Source organism: Rhyacophila brunnea, unplaced genomic scaffold (assembly GCF_057557595.1).
Source record: "Rhyacophila brunnea isolate RB1 unplaced genomic scaffold, BYU_Rbru_1.0 scaffold_16, whole genome shotgun sequence".
Taxonomy (NCBI): domain Eukaryota; kingdom Metazoa; phylum Arthropoda; class Insecta; order Trichoptera; family Rhyacophilidae; genus Rhyacophila; species Rhyacophila brunnea.
In genome coordinates, this window is record NW_028232816.1 from 2,420,398 (window position 1) to 2,439,997 (window position 19,600).

A 19,600-nucleotide genomic window follows, 5' to 3' on the forward strand; every position below is an offset into this window, starting at 1 on the left:
AACTGTGAACTAACATGCTCCTCCCATTTTTAACCGCACTTCCATTATAAACTAACAAGCTCCTCCCATTTAGTCGACAACAGCGCCTTCCTCCACGTAGCCAAGAAGATGTTGTCGTACAATACACCACCAACCACGATGACAAGATGATGAATATCGCATTGCAATTAATGCGAGATAAAAAATCAGTGTCCTATCAGGCCAAAAATCAATTTGGCATTCCAAGGAGAATATTGTTAGATAAGCTACATGCTAAACAAGAAAAACCTGTTTTTTCTCCTCCTCCATCTCCAATACATCTTACTCAGGAAGAAGAAGACAAAATTGTCAAAGTTCTAATTGCTGCAGTGGATGAGGAAGAGGACGACTTGTGGCGCATCGATATCTGTGGGCGACAATTTATATTTGATGGCAATCCTCAAATAAAAAAAGTAGACATACATATTCTTTTCTAAACGTAGGAAACTAAGTTAATTCAACAACACGAACCGCTCAGAATTTAAAAAGATCATGTACCGAAAAAAATACAATGAAATCGAAATGTATTTCGAAAACTCGTCTTGAAAGAGACATTAAAAGATGCACCGTCGGAAAAACATATTTAATTACGATGAAACCAATTTGGTGATGACCCGGGCGCGTCCAAGTACATTTTTCGTCGCCCTGTTAAATATCCTGAACCTGTAGTGAATTACACCAAAGGATCAATATCTGTGATGATTGCCATGTCGTCAGGTGGTGATTGGTTGCCAGCGTACGTGGTTTAGAAAGCGGAACATTTATTTCACCAGTGGCGAATGGATGGTCTTGTTGGAGCAAGATACAAGAGGAGCAAATCTGGCTGGTTTATTTTTGAAGACAGGTTCCAACAAATAGCGATACCTTGGGCTAATTCGAAAATTGCAATTTATGTTATTGAATATATAATATTTTCTATATGAGTAATCACAATTAACACAGTTGTATGGGATTTCACCAGAATGAGTCGTTTAATGTAATTTCATATTATTAGATAATGATATACAAGAGTAATAACATTGGTCACATTTCAATGGATTTTCACCCGAATGAGTCATTTTGTGTATTTTTATATGACCAGATTGTATACAAGAGCATTCAAATTGGTCACATTTAAATGACTTTTTACCAGAATGGTTCATTTTGGGTAATTTCATCTTAACTGATTTTATACAAGAATATTCACATTGGTTACATTTAAATAGCTTTACACTATAAGAGCTATTTTTCTGCCTTGTCATCATACTGGATTTAATACAAGGGTAAACACATTTATATTGCTTTTCACCAGAATCACTCATTCTGTGTAATTTCAACGAATAATTTGATTTACTGGAGTAATTTCATTAGTCACATTTAAATGGCTTTCACCAGATTGAGATAATTTGTGTATATTTATGGTAGCAGATCGAATACACGAGTATTAATTCACAAGGCACATTAAAAAGACTTTTCACCAGAATGCGTCATTTTGTGTTTTTTCATGTAACTAGGTCTAATACACGAGTATTCACATTGGTCACAACTAAATGGCTTTTCACCAGAATGAGTCATTTTGTGGATTTTCATACAATTAGATGTTATACAAGAGTAATTACAAAGGTCACATTTAAATGGCTTTTTACCAGAATGGGTCAATTTGTGTACTTTCAATTTAGAAGAAAGTGCACTCGAGTACTTACATTGGTCACATCGAAATGGCTTTTCCCCAGAATGAATCATTTTGTGTCTTTTCATATCACTAGATGTTATACAAGAGTAATTACAACGGTCACATTTAAATGGCTTTTCACCAGAATGGATCATTTTGTGTAATTTCAATTTAGATGAATGTGCACCCGAGTAATTACATTGGTCACATCGAAATGGCTTTTCCACAGAATGAATGATTTTGTGTCTTTTCATATTACTAGATGTTATACAAGAGTAATCACAAAGGTCACATTTAAATGGCTTTTCGCCAGAATGATTTATTTTATGTATCTTCATATTTCTAGAGTTTATAGATGAGTAATTGCATTTGTCACATTTAAATGGCTTTTCACCAGAATGGGTCATTATGTGTGTTTTCATTGCACTAGATTGTATACAAGAATAATCACAATGGTCACATTTAAATGGCTTTTCACCAAAATGAGTCATTTTGTGCGTTTTCATAGTAATGGATCTAATACACAAGTATTCACATTGGTCACATTTAAATGGCTTTTCACTAGAATGGGTCATTATGTGTGTTTTCATTGCATTAGATTGTATACAAGAATAATCACAATGGTCACATTTAAATGGCTTTTCACCAGAATGAGTCATTTTGTGCATTTTCATATTTTGAGATTGGATACAAGAAAAATTACATTGGTCACATTTAAATGGCTTTTCACCAGAATGAGTCATTTTGTGCGTTTTCATAGTAACGGATCTAATACACAAGTATTCACATTGGTCACATCTAAATGGCTTTTCACTAGAATGGATCATTTTGTGTTTGATCATATTCTTAGATATTATACAAGAATAATTACATTGGTCACATTTAAATGGCTTTTCACCAGAATGGGTCATTATGTGTGTTTTCATTGCACTAGATTGTATACAAGAATAATCACAATGGTCACATTTAAATGGTTTTTCAACAGAATGAGTCATTTTGTGTTTTTTCATGTTATCAGATAGTATACACGAGTATTCACATTGATCACATATAAAGGGCTTTGCACCCGTTTTATCCGCTATTAATTTTTATGACACGCTTTATGAAGCTTTAATAGAAATAAAGATGCAAAAAAATCAAAACAAAGACTGCACGCAAAATTTTTGTTACTAAACGATTTTTTTTCTAGCTTTATTACGGCTAGTAATAATTTGGGAGCTGTGACGTTTGATTGTATATGCTGACATTTATCAGTGTGACTAAAGACATTGGTAATCGCTTCATATAACTCCAATTCTTTTTTAATGTCTTGATAGTCGATCTGTATTTCTTCATATGGCTTCTGTACTTCTAAGATCCTCTCTGGCAATCCGAGACTAGTGGAATATGTCATGGCAGTGGTTGCAGGCATCAACTAAAAGAACGTGGAGTATATTGCATTAACAAGACAAACGACATATGTACATCGTAGAATATTATTTAAAAAATAACACACCTTCAATATGTAGGAATCTTGTCATACAGGGAAGATAGAATTTAGAATACGAAGGGTATGTTGACAAGTTATATTACTATCTATATGTATTTCATAATATTTCAGTAACTTAATACGCATGACGCTTCAATATTATATTTTTCAGACGATTGCTTATGTACCCAATTCGACATATTATCTGCTTCAGATTTCTAAGGTATGCGAAGACCTAAAGATAATACTAATACGGAATTTGGCTACACCTATTCGCCTGATCTTGTAAGGCTTAAGAAAAAAACACCAGTCTCTCGACTATCTTCATCAGAGGATCCTAATCCTAGCTATAATATACGTTGACAACCTACATATTTTTAGCAGCAGGCTAGTACTATTTACTGAGTGCAAGTCATAGTAACTATATTGCCATAGATTAAATATATTTCAGATAGAGTTATTATTTCATACACGGATATGGGATTCATCACATTGCTTATCCGACCCCAGCACGTCATCTTCCAATCATAGCGTAGCAATTATTTACATCGGTATTGCTAGGACTTGAAATTATTCCCCGATTTGCCGAATTTTATCAAGTACCATATTTATAAAATCAATGAATATACTTTATTTAATCTCAAAAATACAATACGAATTATTTTGTAAATACTTAAAAATATTACATGAAATAAAAAATGAGTTGTCGTAAGACAAATATTATGTTTTAGTTGAATTATACATTAAGTGAACAGCTTAAAGAGGTAAGTTGAGCGTGAATCAGCGACTGGCGGATTGGAAGTGACTAACAGCTGCTGGACATGCTAAACCAGAGGTGGCCAAACCATGTCGCATGCGCCATACGTGACACATTGGATGATAACAAGTGGCGGAATGATATCACTAGCCATCTCAATGATCTAAATTTAAAACTACAAGCAAGAATAAAATAATTTATTTCCTCAGTTCATTTAAAATGAAATTAAAACTATTTCGTTTACTCAACGAATAGTTCACAAGATTTACAATGTACCATTCTAATTATTGAACATACATAATTTTGAAAAACACTTGTGAGAAAATATAATATTATAATCAATAGAAAAAATCTTTTTGAAAAAGGTAAGACACCGCACACACGAATTATTTATTAACACAATCTCAAGTTCCGTCGGGTGTCTTATTTTTTTACAAAGATTTTTTTAGAGGCGATCGGCATGAGATGTTATCAAATAATGAAGTACCTTCATATACCTACTTAACAAATATTGATTTATTAATCTTTTTAACCGTTGCAGAACAGACAAGAATAATTTATAAATTATTAAGTAGGTACCTATATTATTTTGTACTAGGTATGATGGAATTGTTAAAACGCCTACTAAAGAGCAAATATATATCGAAATAAAAAAAAAACTTAATTTTTAATAAATATTAGTATTGGCCGACCGGCTTAAGTAAGCGTCGGCCTATAATATCGTGGGACTGGCAAATACACACGATGTTTTTCAATGTGTACTTGGAGACAGAGTATAGACCTAATAGGTTGAGCAAGTGGTAACATCCATTTTCCGTAAAAAAATCTGTTAATACAAACACCCACTCTGTGTAAGCACATTATGATCCTATTAGGATCATACATGGTCGAAAGAAAAAAAAATAGTATAAGACAGCCAAAAATATCAAAATTATCGAATGTTTGTCATTTCATTTCATCACTATAATATCATTCCACCCCTTACACGAGTACAAAAGAATCGTCTAAACTCATTCGATGGAGATTAAAATTAGAAGAGTATACATATGACATAGTTTATAAACCAGGTAGAATTAATTCTAACGCTGATTGTTTATCAAGATTACCTGTTAGTGTCTTAACAGCTGAAAGCACATATGTATTTAAAATAAAAGTACCTACCCGATTCACTCTCTCCGAATAAGAACAACCCTGATGCTGATCCTCACAATTGAATGGAGATTTTACGTCTTCAATGAACTCAGTCTTGATGTCAATTAGCTGAGTATCTGACTTCGATGTTATTATTGTCGGATCTGAAACAATATTCTGAAAAAACAAAACATTACGTTATAAAATCAATAATATTGTATAACAAACAGACAATACGTGTGAAGCTCGACCACACTCTTAACGGCCCACGTGCTCCGCGTAGGTCAAAATGGAGCTTTTATGGTATTTTCAAAGCATGATCCTGGACATTCCTTAAACGTAGTAGATAAGCTATTTATATAATTTTGAAGCCTTATTATCATTTATATTTATTTTAAACATTTGATGACTGCATAAAGTATGTTTATTACATAAAATAGTATTCTTTTAAACCTCTCGATCTAATGTTTCAGAATATAGTCATTAGTCAGTACATTCATGTGCAGTGGTGTTAAGATTTTTTACATTTATTAATTTTTAAACGCATTTCTAAAATCGTTAGTAAAACTTATGTTGACATTATTATAGTGAAATATTAACGATAAAAAAATAAATTGACTATCTCTGTGATCCAAAATTTGACAATTAGGCATTTTATTATTTAAAAAAAGGGCAAGATTAACACATTTGAAGATAATTCTAAAGATACTCATTATAAGCTATGTTTTTGACCATTCAAGTGTGATAAACATCCGACGAATAATGATTGTTGTATAATAATTATTAAACTAAGAATATAGTAGTATTTTTTTAAATACGCCGTTTCTTTTGGCATTTACCAGTGGTTAAACTACAACATATGGTCGTAGCCATACATTGATAAACTATAACGGAAGTAGGGAGTAAGATCATGTTAACGCGCGTGTTTGAACATGTACAGTTTAAAAAAAAAGATTTTTTTTTTCGGCGCACGCCCCCCCTTAATGGGTCTCACCTCTTACAGTCTTGAATGTAGACGTGGGTGTGTCTGTCGTTATCAAACGCCAATCTTCAATAAAAACGAGAATTTTAAAATATAATGACAACCAGCATAATTAATATTATTGCAAACAATAGTAATCTGCAATAATAATGTTTGAATTATTAATGTCAATTCATACGTATTATAAAGTAATTTAAAATAAAACAATATAATATTATGAATATAATTATGGAGATGTCATAAGGACGTCTTTAAAGTAGAGGAAACTGGTCGATACTCAATTATGTCGACCAATTGCAATTGCTACCTATATTGTATAAGCTATAAAATAAGGATACTCTATATTAATTCAAAACGAACGTACCAACTTTCCTTATCCAAATCAGTCGGTTTAAGACTCGCTAGCGACTCATTTATACCTAGTTTTTTTTCAATCTGTGGAAATGTTGGTGCTTTTTACTGGTTCTCCTTCATCGTAATCTGTCAGTCGCCATTTTGAATTTTAGCTATCTTTTTGTCATCGAATTATAGTGCGCGATCCAAGCCATTATAGTATTTCGACAAAAATTATAGGACGTGTAGAAAATGAAAGTTTTTTGTTTGTCACATAAACATAACGGAGAATTCGAGAAATTTCGATGCCCTGCTTAATTATAACACCTCTTACGACCGAAAAATGCTAACACCGGCCGCCGTCATTAACTGTCACGTTAGTTTTTAGAGTAGGTATACAACGCAAAACCACGTCCATAGACTAATATCGCACACTGAGATCTTTTATTATTTATATTATACACAGTCCCTCGCTTCACGTTATTACGATTTGCTGTGATTGAAGTACGAACATTTTACTAACCTAACCAAACCGGCGAATTCAATTAATAAAATTTTTCAAAATTGTGGTATTTTTGACGTACTATACTTTTTTAATAGTACGCAGACGAAAATGTAACTTTTTGAATAGTACCCGAACCAAAATGTACTATAATTATAGTTCGGTTGGCAACACTGCGCTCACTGACAGATGACAGCGGCCGGTGGCGGAGAACCAGTAAAAAGACCCGAAATGTTAAATAAATTTCTTTCACGGCTACCATTGAAACATTCCCAATTCGATATCCGAAATGACTACATAATTCGTTCGGACATAATATACTTTATTCCCGTTTACTTAAATCGTTGGCGTCATTATTTGTTGATTCTCTGGAGAATTTTTATCATAAGATAGAATAAATAACCTTTGAAAAACTAACCTCCGCAGCGTGGCTGGGACCATCAGCATACTCTTGGTTGATGCAAGTATTTGACTCTGAATTATTTCCCTGTAAGGACACATCGAACCGACGTTGCTCATCTGCATCAGGTTCGTAGTGCCCCGTTTCACGTTTTACGTCCATTTTACGTTTTGTAAGCGTCTGTTCTCAACGATTATCGAGTCACACTAACGAACTGGCGATATTGACAAACCGGTATCTGGCAGCCGTGACAGTAGACAATGATTGCTTGTACCATAGACAAAAGATAGAACATAATATTATTGCCACATTACATGACGTATTATTTTGATAGATGCATTTTAATCTAATCTAAATAATTTAATAATATAATAAGATGCATTCTATCAATTCTATTATAAAGTGCGAAAACATTATGAAACATAAATTTTGATATCTGGTTAAGTGTGAGTTAAATTAGTACGTTAGTAGTTAGTATAGGACGTTTGCGATTAGTTTGGCCATTTTATATCTGTCACTGTGATGTATTGTTTGTCAGGGTTTCGGCAACAGACGTAAATATTAATATTAATGTTAGTTGACCCTTGCTTGTCGCAGCGCATTGTCAACTGAAGATGGCGGTGCCAGTGTTGCTATCTTTTCAAAGTGGAATTATAGTACAGCCTCCAAAATTATAGTATTTCGGGAAAAATATGGTACGCGTTGTCGTATGTTGTCAATGTAAAGCAGTGTTGCCATCTTTTTCTATACTGATTATAGTACAAAGGTGTAAAAGTTATAGTCTTTCTGAAAAAATATATAGTACAGGAACATTTTTCGTCTTAAATCTTTTAAAATTATAGTATTTTGGTATATTTGGCGTAAAATTATAGTATTTTACATTTTTCGGGGAATTAAAATTATAGTATTGTACTATAATTATAGTACGGTTGGCATCACCGATATAAAGGTTTTTTGTTTCTCAGTAAAAAAAAAATCTTTCTCCGAGACCCCTTTTTATTTAGGTACCTCTTCCGACCAAAAATGCTTTATACGAAGAATTCAAGATATTTCATTTTAAACCAAATTCAAGGGACTTCTTTACGTTCTCCGCGCAATTTTTTATCGAAGTTCTTCAAAGCTTCTTATATTGCAAAATTATAGTACATTTTCACCATTTTATCGAGCGGAAATATCGAAATAATAGTACTTTTTACATATTTTTCCGATATTCAAAATTATAGTATTTTAGGCGTACTATACCTGTTTTATATCGTACATAGTACGCGGGCCACAATTAAAGTACAATTACTATAATTATAGTATGGTTAGCAACACTATGCGGTGCGCAGTGGCAATGCCGACGCTTTGTTTATGGCGAGAGATTAATACCGTTTAGCCTATTGTCTATTGTCACGCGTGTCAATCTACTTACTGACTCTTGTGATATTTTTGCGTCAATTAAACTTCGTAAAATGGATGTAAAACGCGAACTAGATGATTTTGAAGGTGATTCAAAAGCGCAGCAATGCTTTGATGTTACAACAATGCATCCAATCAACCCAGTTACAAACATTTGTATAAAGCAAGAGAGTGCTTACGATGCCAACAGCACTAATGAGGTTTGGTTTTCCAAACTTATTAATCATTGTCATATTGTTTATTCTACGTTGAAGTGGTTTCTTACTGATGCAAATAAAACAGTTGCATGATACATTGAACCTTACTAACTGAAACATTTTAATAAATTATGCATCGTTGTATTGACACTTAATTACGATTATTTGACTATGTACCTAACTATAGGTTCTGTATATTTGTGGCCTTTGGTTCACTATTTTCATTCATCTGAAGACAACTTGACTGTTGAACGTTTATTAATAATAGCTAGTCAGTATCGAACCGTAATAATAGGTCACATACAGAAACGTCCGTGTTTGATATACATTATATAATAACAATATAGGCGTAAACATCATCATCATCATCATCAGGGGCGCGACAACCCGGTGTGGGTCCAAGCCTGCGATTTCCTAACTATCGACTCGTGTGTCACCCGACAACATGACGTAATTGTGACGTAAGCCAATACACGCTCGAGGCAAGCCGCGCAACACACACCGCTCGCCATAGATATTATTATGATGAAACACCTATTTGTGTATGGCTACAATGAATAACGCCACTATTTGACTAGCGTTATTTTCTCAAATGCTTTTATCACTCCGGTAGTACGTCACAATGATGTCATATGACGTCATGTCGACCGGGCGACTGGGACTCGCAAGTTTTAACATAAGGCCTAAGGCCCCCTAATTGGTGCCGTCATTGATCGGTCCATATATACGGCGGAGAATTTTTCTTTCAAAGATGTTCAGGGCTCGTTCATTTCGTGGAGTTAATGTCCAGGTTTCCGATGCGTAGGTGAGCACTGGCTTTACAAGTGTATAGGCGTAAACACGTATTATAAATTCCGTCTGTCCTGTTTTTCAGAGCCCTGTAACCAGCCTTGTCAGCATTAAAACTGAGATTGATCCTCTCCGAGTTGATTTCAAAGAAGAATTTGTTGAAGAGAGTGATCCGCAACTTGGCTACTCATATTCAAAATGCGAGGCAGCATTAAATCAGGTGCTTACATACTTCTAAAATATTGTGTAATATATATCGTGCTTGTAAGTGATCATGTCTATTTGGCTCCGTTATTATTATACCAATTGAATACAAAGTCTATTTTGTAAGAATATGTTAATATAAATTTATCGTAACGAACAAAACAGTACATAATATATCAAATGTTTAGTGCTCGGCCATAGTGATTTGGCGGACGCGGCACGGCGGCGTCTTGCGAAACTCAAACCTACAACCGTGTGTATTATGCCCCAAAAAAGACACTCTACGAACATTTTACACACGGTTATACGTTTGAGTTTCGCAAGACGCCGCCGCGCGACCACTACGTCCTTGCACTTAGACTTTAGCTCCTTCAGTGTCTTTTAGGATACTAGATTTGTGAAAAAGACTCTGTTATTTAGTATATTTGGTATTTTATTGTTGACATTCATTAAGTGTGTGTCATAAATGTGTTGCATATTATTAATCCCGGTACTGTGCGTATCTACAGCGATGTTTTGTTCGGCCATTGCCGACTGAAGAGTTATTTACTATTTTAACACTTATTATTTTAGAGCAATATTTCGTGTCAGTTATTTGGTTATATTATTTTATGTGTGGAAAGCAGCGATTTACGAAATAAAGTCTGGTCTTGTGTTCAATACGAAGGTACCTACAGAAACATTTGTTATGATCGTTCATTTTATTTTCTTTTATTTTGTTAACTGTCAATTCATGGTGGAACTGCATTGCATTGTTGTTTAATTTAATAAAACGCATTTTTTGTAGTACTTATTTCACTTTTAATCAATAAATTAGGACCGGTTTTGTCCGCCTTAGAGGGACATTTTCAACAAGAAAAGCTGAAAATGTCATTCTGAAGCGGACGAAACCGGTCCTAATTTATTGATTAAAAGTGGAATAAGTACTACAAAAAAATGCGTTTTATTAAATTAAACAACAATGATCGTTCAAGTAAAATTATTAAAGAATTCCCGAGACTTTTACATCAGTACTTAGGCAGATACTGTTACACCCCCGAATAGTCCCCATTTGTGGATGTTTCCTCTGGGGGTCTAAAGAGACTTGAACCATCATCGATCTGACATACAGTATAGAGAAGAAAAAATAATAATAATAATAATCTTGTCTATTAGTGGCCTGCAGGCGCACAATCTTTCCTGCGTGAAAGCATAATGTGCGCGATATCGCGCGACAAAGATCTTGTATATACAGTCACATAGTGAACAACGGAAAAAGAGAGGTTAGTCGCGTCCAATCTTTCACGCGTGCCACACGTCAAATCGTTTTTAGCGGCCTTTACACGTACAATCTTTAGCGCGTACTCAGGAGCGTACGCGCCAGATGCATTATTATGTTCTAAAATGTGTTTATGTAATTATTCTGAGAATTCTATAGGTGAATGCTGTTAATATATATTATATCCTTTGTATATCCATTATTACAAATCAAGCGTGTGCAGATGCCTAGTTCACGATACAATAAAATCACACACTCCTGATAAAAATATAGAATTGTCGTACACTTCAGCGACTTCCACGATCACGCGGTAATGAAAGCGCGATATGCCTTTAGACGCTAAATCCTGGCGCGCGCTCCTCAAAACGTTGTGCTATCGCGTAGGATATAGTTGATATTTAAATTTTAGCAGCAGACATCTGACACGTGTGATATAACGCGCTCAATACCGGGCTCTTGCGTACGCTCCTGAGCATGCGGTAAAGAATGTGCGTGTAAAGGCCGCTATTGCTTCGAGCGTAAACTTATCGCTAAAAGCGATGGGAGAATGCAGGCAGCGCTAAATTATTGCAACGGAGAGATCGAAAAGCAAACAATCTTGGCGCGCATGCGCAAAAGAGGGACGGTTGGTCAGCCATTTTGAAAACACAAAGAGAATTGTTTAATTATCGTAACAGAAAAGAGGTTAATTGACGCGCTCCGCAAATAAATTTATTAAAATGTAGTAATCATAGCTGTAAGATAAAACAAATATCGCCGTTTTCCACCATCATTCCGGTGTTATGTGTTCACTCCTGAGTCCGAAAATATGACAGACGATGATCAGAACACCGCCAGGAAGAAAAAAAATGCATATCACACTAGCTATTTGGAGGGAGAAGACAGTACCTACTAACGTGTGAAACAGAATTCAAACCAAGTGTTTTCTAGATAAGTGTCAGGAAAAAGAGTGTGTGTGTGTACTGTGCTGTCGCCGTGCGTTACATACAGATGAATCAAGACAAATATTTTATAATGTATTTGAAAATGTCTGTAAATATCCATGCACCTCAAAGTGTTATGAGTGTATTGTGGAGTACATTTACAAACTAAAATAAGCACATGTAATGGTACGTCAGGTGGCGAAAATTGACTTAGTCGATCTACTTACCTAATATTTTAACTGTGTAAGGATTATAATAATATACTTTTGTACTAACAAAATGACTATGCTATCACAGATTTTTCTCATTTGGTGCATTTCTGTCTTGACTAACTTTATGGTAGGTATTGAGATATCCCGAGTTCTGTGGATGTATTAGAACCCGAGACTCTCAAAATAAATTAATTAAGGGGTTCATGCTCAGCGTAGGTGAAAATGGAGCTTTTGTTCTATTTTCAAAGCATGATCCTGGACATACCTTAAACGTTGTAGATAATCTATTTATATAATTTTGAAGCCTTATTATCTTTTATATTTATATTTATATTATATATTATAATAAAAATACTTTATACAGTCATCAAATGTTTAAAATAAATATAAAGGATAATAAAGCTTCAAAATTATATAAATAGATTATCTACAACATTTAAGGTATGTCCAGGAGCATGCTTTGAAAATAGAAAAAAAGCTCAATTTTGAGCCACGCTGAGCACGTCCGCCCTTAAAACGTGGCTTTATATTTTCAACGGTTATTTTTACAAAAGAAACTTATGTTTAACAGTATCCAAATTATTTTTATATTAATACGTTCCTAAAGTTAATTATATCTTAACATTAGTTTATATTCTAGTTATTGATTATCTGAATTAGTTTTATTGTTAAGTTTAAGCGTGGCTGTTCGCGAGCTCAATTATCGTGTCTTTCTACGATTCGTCGAAGGCCGATGTTCACTCTTTAGATGGCGACCCCAGACTGACTTGTTTATATCGAGCAGTGTTGCCGTCTTTTTTTACATACTCCTTAATATTAAATCCCTTTGGCTTCCTCTCTTTTATTCGGCACAATCACATTCTTCCCTGATATAATATTATTATAATGAGATACAATTCTTACTGGCCAAGTACATGTTGAACATCTTGACAGTTAATTAAAAATTTTTGGACGTACGTACGCCCATTGTTAGGTGATGATGGATCAGGTGACATATTACACATAATAATTACGTAATTTAGACTATCAGGAGAGGCCCAATAATCATGGGTGTAACAGTATGCTGAGTTTTGTTGATTTTTCTTTAATTAAAGTATTTATTGGTCGAAAACAATCGATTTTTCTTTGACATCTCTATTGAGGTGTAACTTTTTAATAGAAAGCAAAAAAAATTGATACACTATGTCACCATATTACACACACAATTTTTCGGTACACCATATTATATCTTCATAAGTAGACACTTATATGCTTTTATATTTATAAAATCAATGTATTTTTTTAGATCACTTCAAAATACCCTACTAATTTAAAATCGGAGATTGGTTTCGAACAGGTTGACTCAGAGAATGAGATTTTTCAAGATGATGTAGAGCAAAGGAATGAAGATAACCCGCAACCTAGTTGCTCTTACTCCGAATGCAACCCAGGAAATCAGGTATATTACAATATATGTATTTAAAATAATCTACTAATACTAATATAACTATGTATATCATATTATACACATTTTCCTTAAAATTTAATCCTCCCAGAATAACAAGATTCCTACATAATATTTTTAAGATGTTTGATTTTTTAAATATTATTCCCTTATGAGGATGTAGGGCAAAGCAATAATAAGAACCAGCAACCTAGTTGCTCTAATTCCGAATGCATCCCAAAAAATCAGGTATCTACCTACATACTTAATGGTATGTTTTTTTTGTTGATAAATTTAAACTCTTCATGGAAGTTGTCACCTTGGACGATTGTCGCCAACTCCAACTTGATATAGATAATATATTAGATTGGGGCAGCCGTAACAAACAGGTCTTCAATATTGAAAAATGCAATATTTTATCATTGGCCTCGCGAGTATTATTTTTCCAATATTCGATGCATGGCATAGTTGTTTCGCGAATACCATCTGTAAGGGATATTGGCATTACGTTTGACAGTAAGCTATCATTTAGTGGCCATATAGCTATCATTTGTAAAAAGGCGCTACAAATGCTGGGGTTCGTATTGCGTACTTCCCGGGTATCTTCGGATGTTACTGTATTAAAAATTCTTTAGTAAGAAGCCGGCTTAAGAGTGGGTCGATTGTTTGAGCCTCGCATCAGTTGAAATATGACCTTGTGGTGGAGCGAGTTCAAAAAAAGTTTTTGAGGCTACATTATTTAAGGTTATATGGATACTATCCGTGGGTTTATCCAACTGACTTTCTCGGGTATGCTTACATACTGTAGTTTAAGTGCTAGAAGATATTATCAATATTATTGGCCACGAATTTTCTTCGACTTATACGTGGTGTTGGGGAGCACATCAGTCACTTGCGCTTTGCAGTTGATATTGTTATATTCTCACAAGACCCGAAAGACCTCCAAGGTAGAACGCAAAAACTCGCGAATCTCAGTCAAACGGTCGGCCTAGAGGTAAATGTCTCAGAGATAAAAGTGATGAGAAACTGACCAATGACTAACGCACTTTAAACAATTCACCACTACTAGGTCACAAAAAAGAGTGTAATGGTCATAATAAATGGTTCATGTAAAGGGGTGCTCACCCTGATCCATCTGTTGTTTTTTCACGTTGATCTTTCACTATTTAAAACTGTTAACAATAGTAGCTGATAAAAAAATTATAAAAAAAGTTAAATTGCATAATTTATTTCGCGTTTGGTTGCTGTGTGGCTAGCTACACCGGTTCTAATATATGCTTCCCACGTTAAACTTACCATGCAAGATTCAAGCACTTTCCCTTCAAGCCCGTTGGTAATACCCAATTTGGTGACTAGATGGACGGTAAAAGCCTGTACATGTCGAACATCGCTCTGCTATGTTATACCTAAACCGACAAACCTAATGACGTTACCCCAGTCCCGGTATAACCACAAAGGCACTATACCCTCAACCGGTCCTGCTCTTAGGCCGGATTGAGAACCTTTGCTTAAGCTAGCTCAGCCTTAAGTGGGAGGAGGTAGTCACCTAAAGTTCTGTTCGACACTATTAAACACACCGTATCAATATTATTTAAATTTAATTGTTCAAAAGAATCGCCACCTAGTAATAGGTTGACGTCGGGATCGTTAATTATTTTATTAACCTCTTATTTAATTTCGTAACTATATACGTGACATGTCAAAAACAGCTGACCGGCTATCACTCGATTCTTGTGTCAAATTATTATCCGTGAAAAACATCGCAGAATAATTCAAAAAAAATAAAACTCCTTAGTAACACAGTTTTAAATATTTATTAAATTATCTTCGATGGATAAATTTACTATAGTTAACATTTATCAATAGTTTAACATTATATTTTAATTTCTATTAAATATTTTTATTTATTTTATAAACTTATTCAATTATATAAAAACTAATTATAATTATTTTTATATTTACTTAATGTATACTTGCACACTTATATACTAATGAGCCGTCGCCTTTAAAGTTTGGGAAACAATGTTCCATTTATAAACGGACACGAGTGTACCATACCTATGACGAGGTAATATGACGATTTCGTTTGTTTACGAATATCTACTATCGACGCGTTTCGACTACGTCACCCACGATGACGACGCGCCGTAATTTTTCGTAAAATATCCCGAGGATATTTTCGAAATTACACGAATTTATTCTGTGGTAGCGACATAGCTGCGGACAACTTAACTCTATTATAGGAAATCGACGACTGACTTGTATGGAAAAAACGCGTTCCTTCATACTCTTTAGAAGGAAATTTTCCCGAAATGTGACGTCACAGATGCAAATTTCCCCCACTCTAAATTTATGTTTTCTTTGAATAACTAAAGAACTTTCCATAGTTTCGATTAAGATATTATGTCTACGCGTAAGGGTTCAAATACTTGTCATTGAAATATGAATTTTATTAACTTAAAATACACAAAAGGGTCGGAAAAAGTCTTACATGACTTTTCGGGGCGTGTTCACACGCGAAAAGTGAACCAATGTGGCAGTTTTTATACCTCCTCCGTGAGACCAAGAGCCAGACTCTTGGACCAATTACAGAAAAGCTATTCATTTCCCGGCTTTTCCGTAAAATTATGAATATTTGATTAGGTAAAAATAAGCGGCATATAGATGTCTATAGGTGGAACAAGTTTCGTTACAATCGCAAAAATCCCTCTGGTACTTTTAACACAGATTGGCTAAATATCTTCTGATTCATTTATCAGAATCGCGATTATTGAAAATGAAAAATTATCCGTTCAAAACGGTGCGTATTGCTGATACGAATAATAAAATCAACCGTTCGGATATGTTAGTGTAAACGGAATGAAGCAAAATTTAATCCAGTCGTTTCTTTTATATTCGGTACTTTCGTGCCGATCCTACTCAGCTAAAAGGTAGGTACGATCAAAATTTATATAATTACATTTATGAGGTACTTTTAACTAGAGATATGAATAGATCCAAGTAAGATTCCCACGACAAGTATTGACTTTCAAGGTTTGAAATTTACCTGTTTAGGGTAACTTTTTACAATTTAAAAATGATCTGTCGGGCTTAATTGTCAGATTTAAGAAATAATTTTTATTTTTAAATTAGCAAAATAATTGTGTCCTCAGACTTACATTGTTAGAATTTCTATTCCTAAATTCCTTTATTTACCTTTTACAAAAGAAGGTACTTAAACTCGTAGGTACCTTATTATAATTGATAACATTTATTTATTATTTAAATTAAGTGTGTGCATTCAATACTTACAATATGCAATCATTAGATTTTAATTACGACGTTATCTGATATCATAATTTATTTATTTAAGATATTTTATAAAAGTCAACGGAAATACATTGCGACAAATTTCAAATTCTTTCACGTAAATAAACTTTGATTTTATATAATTCAAAATTGGACTAATTATGAATGGGCATTTGTTTACAACATTTAGCTAATGATATCACATATCTCGTTTACATTTTATTATTTATTTTTAACCTTAACTCTAACATTTTATCTTTCAGGAAGACCGCTCGGTCTTCCTGAAAGAAACTCATCCATAGTTCACTCTGAGTGGCTGTAAGTCGCTCAGACTGTACTATGGGACTTATTACTCATTATAGCTTTGTTTAGAGGTAGGCCGCGTAATTGCATACAAAAATCGACATTTACGATCGAACTGAAAAGTTGTGACGTCACAAATTTACCGAAAGAAATGCCGGCTGTAGGCGTGCATTTCGTGGCCCTGTCACTAACCCACCACTTAATTGGATACTAATTTTCAGGAAGATTATCTTTCTATAACAAAATTCCAAAGCAAACGTGACCATGCTTAGCCCGGTTGCTCTTTATTAGAATGCATGAAAGTAAATCAATAACTCACACAATATTCTATGAATTTTAAACAATATGGCAGTGTGACTTGCACTCAGAAGAGATTACAAGCTGCTGCCAAAATTAAATAAGTACGTCGTTTGCGAATATTTTTGCTAGGATCATCAATCTCTGGTAAGGTGAATACATATAGCCGGGTTCTGTATTCGTGTAGTCTTAAGGCTCTACGCGTACCTTAGAAATCATAATTTACACATGAATTTTTTAACATTTATTATCAAATATAAATTGAAAAACGATTTTCCATATGAAAAAAATTGACAGAAAACACAAAACTTTCAAAGACTGATCAGGCCATTTAACACAATTAAGCCAACGTTGACTCAGAATGAGCGCAATTTTTGCAACATCAGGAAATTTTGTGTCTCAAAACAATAGGAGATTGTCAGATGCAGCTATTGACAGTCTGTGTTTTTTTAAATTCTATTTAATAAGTAATGTTTTGAATTATTATTGTATTCCTTCTATTTTATTTGTCTTCTTACATAAATAAAAAAAAATCATATTTTTTTGGAATTTATCTGTTTTTACACTGATTTTAGGATTTTACAGTTTTTTTTAAATATCCCGATATCTCGAGAATTCTTTTCTAGAAATCCCGAAACTCGAGAATTCAAAATTTCATCATTTCGGGAAATACCCAACTCTAGTTATGGGAACATAAACAATCGTCTGAAATATGATATTTAAGTTACATGCATGTTCACTTGAAATAAACAAATACTTATCAACATAGGGGGTATGTTTCCTTAAAATTATGTCCTCTCTGCACACTCTACAAGGTGTTTGATTTTTAAAATATTATTCTCTAATATAGGTTCCTATTTCTTGTTATTATGCAATACTTTACGTTATTTTAGTTGATTCCTGCAACCACTGCCATGCCCTATTTCTCTACTCTCGGATTGTCAGAGGATGTCTTAGAAGTACAAGAGCCATATGATGAAATACAGATTGACTATCAAGGCATTAACAAAGAATTGGGTGTACATGAAACTAATATAGTCCGTCGCACTGCTAAACGTAAGCATATACAATCTAACATCAAAGTAACTACGAAATTACACGAAGTGACTCATTCTGGCGAAAAGCCATTCAAGTGTGACCAATGTAATTACTCCTGTATAAGATCTAATTTTCTGAAACATCACAAAATGACTCATTCTGGTGAAAAGCCATTTAAATGTGACCAATGTAATTACTCTTGTATCCAATCTCAAAATATGAAAATGCACAAAATGACTCATTCTGGTGAAAAGCCATTTAAATGTGACCAATGCAATTACTCATCTATAACATCTGGTCAGATGAAATTGCACAAAATGACGCATTCTGGTGAAAAGCCATTTAAATGTGACCAATGTAATTACTCCTCTATAACATCAAGTGATCTGAAAATACACAAAATGACTCATTCTGGTGAAAAGCCAATTAAATGTGACCAGTGTGATTATTCATCTAAAACATCTAGTAAAATGAAATTACATAAAATGACCCATACGGGTGAAAAACCATTTCATTGTGACCAGTGTAATTATTTATCTCAAACATCGAGGAAAATGAAATTACACAAAATGACTCACACTGGCGAAAAACCATTTAAATGTGACCAATGTGAGTACTCGTGTATACAATCTCGTAACATGAAAACACACAAAATGACGCATTCTGGTGAAAAGCCATTTAAATGTGACCAATGTAATTACTCTTGTATAACATCTGGTGCTATGAAAAAACACAAAATGACCCATTCTGGTGAAAAGCCATTTAAATGTGATCAATGTAATTACTCTTGTATAATGAATAGAGATATGAAACATCACAAAATGACCCATTCTGGTGAAAAGCCATTCAATTGTGACCAGTGTAATTATTCATGTATCCAATATCGTTATATGAAAAAACATAAAATGACTCATTCTGGTTAAAAGCCATTTAAATGTGTTCAATGTCACTATTAATCTAAAACATCTGGTGAAATAAAATGACACAAAATAACTCATTTTGGTGAAAAGCCATATTAATGTGAC

The 19,600-nt window shown here is 33.9% G+C and overlaps 1 protein-coding gene and 1 long non-coding RNA gene across 3 annotated transcripts; one reads left to right on the forward strand and one right to left on the reverse strand.

Moving 5' to 3' along the window:
• Positions 1 to 965: 965 nt before the first annotated feature.
• On the reverse strand, positions 966 to 7,501 carry LOC147074189 (uncharacterized). Of its 2 annotated transcripts, XM_085943593.1 has the most exons (3): positions 7,261 to 7,501; positions 5,056 to 5,202; positions 966 to 3,083 (listed from the first exon to the last, which is right to left on the reverse strand). In XM_085943593.1, the coding sequence occupies exons 1-3, from the start codon at positions 7,402 to 7,404 to the stop codon at positions 2,751 to 2,753; spliced, it is 624 nt and encodes a 207-aa protein (XP_085799719.1). In that variant the 5' UTR covers positions 7,405 to 7,501; the 3' UTR covers positions 966 to 2,750. The 2 variants fall into 2 exon arrangements, with proteins under 2 accessions (XP_085799719.1, XP_085799718.1); XM_085943592.1 differs by lacking the exon at positions 7,261 to 7,501 and having other exon boundaries at positions 1,341 to 3,083.
• A 1,189-nt stretch (positions 7,502 to 8,690) lies between these two features.
• LOC147074190 (uncharacterized) lies at positions 8,691 to 18,937 on the forward strand. The gene is made up of 4 exons (XR_015070271.1): positions 8,691 to 8,843; positions 9,715 to 9,849; positions 13,512 to 13,664; positions 18,431 to 18,937. It is a non-coding gene; the product is annotated as an uncharacterized LOC147074190 (long non-coding RNA).
• The last annotated feature ends 663 nt before the right edge of the window (positions 18,938 to 19,600 follow it).